General features: G+C 45.1%; 1 protein-coding gene across 1 annotated transcript in view; it reads right to left on the reverse strand.

Moving 5' to 3' along the window:
- pcdh15b (protocadherin-related 15b) overlaps positions 1-9,285 on the reverse strand; it is a gene marked incomplete at both ends in the record, with an annotated part of 695,468 nt that overhangs the window by 614,968 nt on the left and 71,215 nt on the right. The window contains 2 exon segments of the mRNA XM_084323056.1: positions 5,490-5,600; positions 7,156-7,275. Coding sequence (XP_084179182.1) covers positions 5,490-5,600; positions 7,156-7,275 — 231 coding nt within the window.

The raw sequence follows: 9,285 nt of genomic DNA on the forward strand, positions 1-9,285 counted from the left end.
GTGGAAGGTACTTGAGGTCATGGGTCTTGGAAAGAGTTTTATTCATATGATTAAAGTCCTGTATGCCTCGCCGTCTGCGATGATACTGACAGGCAAAAACTGTTCCACACTCTTTCCAGTCTCCAGATCTTCTAGACAGGGTTGCCCTCTGAGCCCGGGACTGTTCGCGCTTTCCCTCGAACCTTTGGCCCAATTTATTAGGCAATCGGAGGACATCGTCCCCATAATGGTCAACAATACTCCACACAAAATTGCTCTCTATGCGGATGACCTGCTGATTTTCATGGACGACCCCTCCCGGTCGGCCACAAAATTATTGAGGATAATCGACGACTTTGGTAAATTGTCAGGTTTTAAGATTAACTGGAACAAATCAGCCTGCCTACCTCTTAATGAACTGGCCAAGGCGGTACGACTACCAGCTGATATCCCCATAGTAGAACATTTTAAATACTTGGGCATAGAGATATTCCCCACGCTGAACCAAACTACTAAGTACAACTTCACGGGTACTTATGATAAAATACGCCAGGATCTAGACAGGTGGTCGTCCCTTCCTAACTCCTTACAAGCCCGGGCTTCCATAATCAAAATGAACATCCTGCCCAGGATACATTTTATTAGCTCAATGCTCCCCCTGCCCCCTTCAATAGACCACTGGCGCAAGGTACAATCGATGGTATCTAAGTTTGTCTGGAATAACAAACGCCCGAGAATCAAAAGGGCTACTACTCAACGTAGAAAACAAGATGGGGGCCTCGCAATCCCTGATTTTAAACTTTATTTCTGGTCCTTTTCACTGAGACCTCTGATGTGCTGGCTGGACCCTGTAGAGGCTGTATCGTGGCGCTCCTTAGAAGCGGCGGCGGTATCTCCGCTAAGATTGCAGGATGTAGTGTACTCCACTGTCTCTATTTCGAAATGCCGGCTGAGGTATGGACCGATCATAACTCACGTGATCCAAACGTGGCGTAATGTACAGAGGTCGTGTGGGGTTAAATGCCCTTGGCACCTGGACTCTCCAATTTTTAATAACCAGCAATTACTTGTTGGACACAAGCCGGTTAATATTCCTCAATGGCAAAGGAGGGGAGTGCATACTCTGGAGGATATTTATGATAAGAACGGCCTCCGTGCGTTTCAGGACTTAAGAGAATTTTATGATCTTCCCGGCGAGTCCTTCTTTCTTTACCTTCAACTAAGGTCAGCACTGAGGGCGCATGGCGTACCGTGGGCTCAAGCCTTGCACCCACACCCCTTCCTCAGGCTCATAGTGGACAGGACGACATCCAGAGGGTTTGTCTCCGACTTTTATACGCTCTTAATTCAATCCACGTATAAAAATTTATCATTGGATACAATCTGGCGTGTGGATATCCCGGAGTTGGACCCCGAGTTTGACTGGGATGATGTTTGGGCAAATGTGGCATTATCTTCCCGCAACCCCAATCACCAGCAAATTAATTTTAATTATATTCATAGGACCTATCTTACACCTAGGAAGCTATATGCTATGGGACTGATAACCGACTCTCGGTGCACTTTGTGCTCTCAAAAGGCCACCGGCACTTATATGCATATGTATTGGGATTGCCCACCTGTGGCCCGCTTCTGGAGGTCAATAACGGACAAACTTTCAGATCTGTGTGGCTTAACTATCCCATTCACAGCTGTTACGCTACTCCTGAACGATATAACGACACTACCCGCGTCCGTACAACTGAAAAGGGTTGTCCTAGCGGGCGTCACAGCAGCGAAGAAGCTAATAGCAATGAGATGGAAGGAGCCTGAGAAGCTTACAATGATTAACTGGTCCCTAACTCTATTGGATGTGATTTATCTTGAGATATCCACAGCCCGGGTGATTGGGGTGGGGCAGGCTGGAATTGACCTGTGGTTCGCAGCAGCTGAGAAGGTAAAGACCGCAGTGTGCGGCTGAGCGGGGTTGGGGTGCGTGTCCGGCGGTCTCTTGGGAGGGGGAGGAGGAAATGTTTTTGTCTGTCTTGTCCTTTGTCTTGTCATCTTGAGTTTAGCTGGGGATATTATGGGGGGGCAGCTATTTAACTATTTCTTCACTGTTTGGCCACTTTTACACGGTCTCTGTGAGTCTATGGAACACCTCTACAGGTTTTTGTTTTTTCATGAAGGTTCATTGCTCTGTTTTCAGGTCGTGTTCCCAAAAAAATTGTCCTTGTGGTGGATTGGAGATGTACGTTTTATTAATATAGGGTCACACGGCCGGGAATCGGGGCTGAACACTGGGAAAGACCATTTATTAGATAGTACCCCTTGGAATTAATTTAGAAGGTTGAACTCTGTTTTCTTTTCTCTTGTCTGTATAATTGTTAGTCTGTATTATTATTATTATTATTATTATTGTTTTTGTTATTTTCTTGTGAAGTTCTATGTATTGTGATTGTGGTTAATGTGTTGTCTTGTTTCGTGTGAATAACAATAAAAAAAAATTGATCAAAAAAAATAAAAAATAACTACCAAGCGTGATCGGGGGGCTGGGGGACGGTCAAAAATATATCAGATATGAATTTCAAAGATACCCAGCGTACAATATGGGTTTAACACAGCTTTACAGTGGGGTCTGGAAGCTCGGAGTTGCTAATAAACAGTTTAAAACATTGTTCGAAAGCGAGTGGTACTTACAGAGCGAGCCGTGTATTTCCAAATGCCTGGTGAAATGCTGGTGCGCATGCGCGGTGACACCAATGGCGGAAATACACGGCTCGCTCTGTAAGTAACACTTACCGCTTTCGAACAATGTTTTAAACTGTTTATTAGCAACTCCGGTTAGAAGCACTATTGGACCACTAGTTCACTGGTTAGAAGCACTATTTGACCACTGGTTCACTGGCTAGGAGCACTATTGGACCACTGGTTCACTGGTTAGAAGCACTATTGGACCGCTGGTTCACTGGTTAGAAGCACTATTTGACCACTGGTTCACTGGTTAGGAGCACTATTTGACCACTGGTTCACTGGTTAGAAGCACTATTGGACCACTGGTTCACTGGTTAGGAGCACTATTGGACCACTGGTTCACTGGTTAGAAGCATTATTGGACCACTGGTGCACTGGTTAGAAGCACTATTGGACCACTGGTTCACTGGTTAGAAGCACTATTTGACCACTGGTTCACTGGTTAGAAGCACTATTTGACCACTGGTTCACTGGTTAGGAGCACTATTGGACCACTGGTTCACTGGTTAGAAGCACTATTGGACCACTGGTTCACTGGTTAGAAGCACTATTGGACCACTGGTTCACTGGTTAGAAGCACTATTTGACCACTGGTTCACTGGCTAGGAGCACTATTGGACCACTGGTTCACTGGCTAGGAGCACTATTGGACCACTGGTTCACTGGCTAGGAGCACTATTGGACCACTGGTTCACTGGCTAGGAGCACTATTGGACCACTGGTTCACTGGCTAGGAGCACTATTGGACCACTGGTTCACTGGTTAGAAGCACTATTGGACCACTGGTTCACTGGTTAGAAGCACTATTGGACCACTGGTTCACTGGTTAGAATCACTATTGGACCACTGGTTCACTGGCTAGGAGCACTATTGGACCACTGGTTCACTGGCTAGGAGCACTATTGGACCACTGGTTCACTGGCTAGGAGCACTATTGGACCACTGGTTCACTGGTTAGAAGCACTATTGGACCACTGGTTCACTGGTTAGAAGCACTATTGGACCACTGGTTCACTGGTTAGAAGCATTATTGGACCAATGGTTCACTGGCTAGGAGCACTATTGGACCACTGGTTCACTGGTTAGGAGCACTATTGGACCACTGGTTCACTGGCTAGGAGCACTATTGGACCACAGGCTGTGTTGTCTGTCTTGCACTTCTCTGAAAGCTTTACATTTTCACTTTGTTGCAGATCGGCTTCTTTACTATTATTACTATTGATCAGGCTCCTAATTCAGCAGCAGCTTATAACTGGATGTTGTGGCCAATGTCATCAAGTAGTAATAATCTGTGTTACAGATCAGTGGCTCATAAATTAATCATAAAGAAATAGCAGAGCTAAATAAGTAGAGCTCAGACTCAAGAGCAGGTTGCCACCAGCCACACGTCAGCTCAGTTCAGCCCACTGGTGCGTCCTAAAGCCAAGGATGGTATCCACGGCAACACATGTCACCAGGTCCCCCAGTGAGGTAGATGCTCAAATCCACAGGAGCTTATTATCCAAGGATCTTATTTCCTATCTATTCATTATTATACATCTGTGATTGTGTTTTGCATCATTTTGTATGTTCTGAATGCTTTGTTCCCATTGCCATTGAATGTGCTGAATTGTATTGTGGCTTAGAATGGATACTTTTGGACTAGAGGTTTTTTCATTTAACCTTAATTTAGTACTAGAAAAAAAACACATTGAGGGACTGGGGACGGGTTAACCGTCCCGTTATAGTCTAGTATTTAGTTCAGCAATGTAACAATAGATAGAGTGAGCATTCTATTTGATTAATCGAAAATGAATCTAATAGAATCTAATAGAATCGAATCGTGGTCAAATGAAGAGATTTCATGATGCATTGAATCATTGCCTGAAGAATCGTAATCTAATCGAATCGTTGTGAGGTCGAATCGTTACACCCCTCCCTACACGGTACAGTAATATCTAGTCCCAGGTCAGTGAATACCACGATCACAACACCAGAGGGAGCTCCACAAATCATGTTAAACCCAGATTCGGCTCAAACAAGGGACTAAACACGTTTTGCAATTATGCCACATCAATGTGGAACGCCCTACCCAAAGCTGTAAAGGAATGTGAATCACTACCCACTTCCAAAAACACTCTCAAAAAACACCTACGGGAGACTGCAATTCGAAACTGGCCCCTGTAAATGTCCTAACACAACCCCCTCAAATGTACATATTCCAATGTACAGTTTTGCTTGTACAGTTGTACAGTGTCCCCCACCCACCCCTCCTACCCAACCTCCCCCCCACCCACCCAACCACCTCCAATGTACAGCACCCCCCCCCCCCCCCCACCTACCCAACCTCCTCCAATGTACAGTTTCTACATCAAATGTATATACTTTTTCTCTGGACTCTTTTCGTATCACAAACAGTACTGTATTTGCAAATCTGGTATGTCATAAATGTATAGATGTAGCAGTACTGTCTATCTGTATGTCATATATGTTACGATGAATTGAAACTGTACTGTACCCATTCTGCAATCTGTTAATAAAGTTTTCAATCAATCAATCAATCCCAAATGCTACTTCTACCACTGGGATGTTGTTTATACCAATGACCACCAGGGGGCATCTCGTATGAAAACGTGATAATGTGAGTTGTGAGAACATAATTATTGTATTATTGTACTGAACTGTATTTAGACACAAACTACCCTCTCTCTAGCCTTTTTTTTTTACATGTGTCTACTATACAAGGTTACTTGAAAGTTGAGAAACGCTATGATTTTTTGTTTTACCATGAGACTTACATTAGCTTGTATGATGACCAGGTATCGTGTTATGTCTTCATAGTTGAGTCTCTCCTTCAGGACCACGGACCCAGACAGAGTCAGAGGAATGTCGAATGTTCTGTTGGCCGTCTGGAGCACACATACAAACATACATGTGTTTAATGTGATTAATATTGCACAGCTACTGTAAATATAAGCAACGGATAACATGGCATTACTGAGACTAACATGTTTAAGGGTTAACAGGCTATAACGAAGGCTAATGGTTTTACTGACTCTACAGGGGACGCAGTGACCTAAGGTTAGAAAACGGAGCTTGTGATTAATAGTGATTAAAAGCCTCTTTAAATTCCCTCCACCAGCTAGACCTCCTCTCCCTCGACAGTCGACAACTACAGTAGTCTCCAGTTCCTAACGCACACATTGTCACTACTGTAGTGACTTTTCAATTACAAATGTAAGGACATATCTCACCCCAGTCCTTAACCAGCTATACGTACATTAATTACGACAGGACATGCAGCAGCTGTTCCAATTGCAAATCATGGTTGCACCATTCATGTTTACACACTAAAAGATGCGTGAGGAACTGGAGAATCTTGTGCTGCTAGCGTGCCCTTGAGCAAGGCATAACCCTGAACTGATCCACTGATTGTTTGTTTGTTTGTTTGTTTGTTTGTTTGTTTGTTTGTTTGTTTGTTTGTTTGTTTGTTTTGGAGGGGGCAGCTTGACAGACAGACAGACAGACAGACAGACAGACAGACAGACAGACAGACAGACAGACAGACAGACAGACAGACAGACAGACAGACAGACAGACAGACAGACAGACAGACAGACAGACAGACAGACAGACAGACAGACAGACAGACAGACAGACAGACAGACAGACAGACAGACAGACAGACAGACAGACAGACAGACAGACAGACAGACAGACAGACAGACAGACAGACAGACAGACAGACAGACAGACAGACAGACAGACAGACAGACAGACAGACAGACAGACAGACAGACAGACAGACAGACAGACAGACAGACAGACAGACAGACAGACAGACAGACAGACAGACAGACAGACAGACAGACAGACAGACAGACAGACAGACAGACAGACAGACAGACAGACAGACAGACAGACAGACAGACAGACAGACAGACAGACAGACAGACAGACAGACAGACAGACAGACAGACAGACAGACAGACAGACAGACAGACAGACAGACAGACAGACAGACAGACAGACAGACAGACAGACAGACAGACAGACAGACAGACAGACAGACAGACAGACAGACAGACAGACAGACAGACAGACAGACAGACAGACAGACAGACAGACAGACAGACAGACAGACAGACAGACAGACAGACAGACAGACAGACAGACAGACAGACAGACAGACAGACAGACAGACAGACAGACAGACAGACAGACAGACAGACAGACAGACAGACAGACAGACAGACAGACAGACAGACAGACAGACAGACAGACAGACAGACAGACAGACAGACAGACAGACAGACAGACAGACAGACAGACAGACAGACAGACAGACAGACAGACAGACAGACAGACAGACAGACAGACAGACAGACAGACAGACAGACAGACAGACAGACAGACAGACAGACAGACAGACAGACAGACAGACAGACAGACAGTATAACTAACCGGGTCACTAGGGTTGTACTGAATGGTGTACTCAATCTGTCCGTTGGGTCCGTCATCGATGTCCTTTGCTCCGTTGTTCCCCCAGAAACCAGAGAAGACAGTGGTTCCTACTGGGGTCAGCTGGAAAATGTAACACAGAGGGAGTGGCTTCATCAGCAACACAGTGGCATCACTGATGACAGCTTCAAGATGTAATACAGATGAAGTGGCTTCATCAGCAACACAGTGACATCAGTAAGGCAGCTGAGAAGCACAGCAAGGATAGGACAGTGACATCGGGTAACACAGCGCAAACCTTTCTTAACCATTCGTCTTAGGGATGAGACGTTGTGACACCAGTGATATGGACACTATTACTGTATTTTATGGTTTCCTCTCCATTCCTAACCTTTCTACTCATCTATTCTCTCTTATCTTTCATAACCTCTCTACTCACCTCTTCTCTCTTTCCTAACCTCTCTACTCACCTCGTCTCTCTTTCCTAACCTCTCTACTCACCTATTCTCTCTTTCCTAACCTCTCTACTCACCTCTTCTCTCTTTCCTAACATCTCTACTCACCTATTCTCTCTTTCCTAACCTCTCTTCTCACCTCTTCTCTCTTTCCTAACCTCTCTACTCACCTCTTCTCCCTTTCCTAACCTCTCTACTCATCTCTCCTCTCTTTTCTAACCTATCTTCTCTTCTCTCCCCTTGTCTCTCTTTCCTAACCTCTCGAATCATCTCTTCTCTCTTTCTTAACATCTCTACTAATCTCTCCTCTCCTCTCTTCTCTCTTTCCTAACCTCTCTACTTCTCTCTCATCTCTTCTCGCTTTCCTAACCTCTACTCATCTCTCCTCTCCTCTCTTCTCTCTTTCCTAAACTCTCTACTCATCTCTCCTCTCCTCTCTTCTCTCTTTCCTAACCTCTCTACTCATCTTTCCTCTCTTTCCTAACCTCTCTACTCATCTCTCCTCTCTTTCCTAACTAAATCAAATCAAATCAAATCAAATTTATTTATAGGGCCCGACAACACACGTTAATGTCCCCATGGGCCGTACAGGTCTTCTTTAAACAAGTCAAGAAGACAACATAACAATAAGTCAAGAACAGAACAAGAACACCATAGGGTCCAAACATTTTTTAGATGAATGCAAATAAATGAAAGAATGCAAGCACTCCCAGACATACCCCACGCGAAGGTAAGGAAAAACTCACTAAAACCTAACAATAGGGAAAAAAAGCTCCACAGGCAATGTGGAGGAGAGAAACCTTAGAAGGGCCGTTCAAGGGGGGATCTCCCTTCTTAGATGTCGGTGATAGTAGTGTTGCAGACGGACAGTTGGTAAGCATGCACTCATGTGTGTGGTGAAACACAGATGAGTGCATGCAATAGCAACTGTACATTTTGAAAAATTAAAGATAGAGCTAATAGCGATAGCAACTGAACATTTTGAAAGATTAAAGATAGAGTTGATAGCGGATCTATTTGAGGCACAGGGGCGGCGCAAGAGGGTCACGTCCTCCCCGTCTTAGTCACGGGACATTCAACACTCCGGTCGTTGCTCAGGGACAGCCGGAGACAGGGGGAAGGGGGGTGGCGCAGAGAGGGTCGCGAACTCCCCGACATCATCGCGGGACATCCGGGGAAGAGTTAGAGAGTTCCCATGTTTGTGGTGCTGCAAAGGAGCAGACATGTAGTACCCTGTAGTGCCATGTAGTACCCCGTAGTGCCATGTAGTACCCTATAGTACCCCATAGTGCCATGTAGTACCCAGTAGTATCCTGTAGTACCCTGTAGTGCCATGTAGTACCCTGTGGTGCCTTGTAGTTCCATGTAGTGCCATGTAGAGCTATGTAAGCCATGTAGTACCCTGTAATGCCATGCAGTACCAAGTAGTACTCTGTGGTACCATGTAGTACCCTGTACCCTAACTAAACTACCCTATAGTAAACTACCCAGTGGTACCATGTAGTACCCTGTACCATAACTAAACTACACAGATTAATCTAAAGGTCAGTCCCCGACCAGGTGAGATCAAGGTAGGTTGAAGGAGAGAGAGAAAAGATGAGTCTTAAGCAGGGATTTAAAAGCTTCGACAGAGCAGGCGCCCCTGATGACGGCAGGTAATTTGTTCCACAGGTAGGGA

The sequence above is a fragment of the Notolepis coatsorum genome, assembly GCF_963971535.1.
Source record: "Notolepis coatsorum genome assembly, chromosome: 10".
Classification (NCBI taxonomy): Eukaryota; Metazoa; Chordata; class Actinopteri; order Aulopiformes; family Paralepididae; genus Notolepis; species Notolepis coatsorum.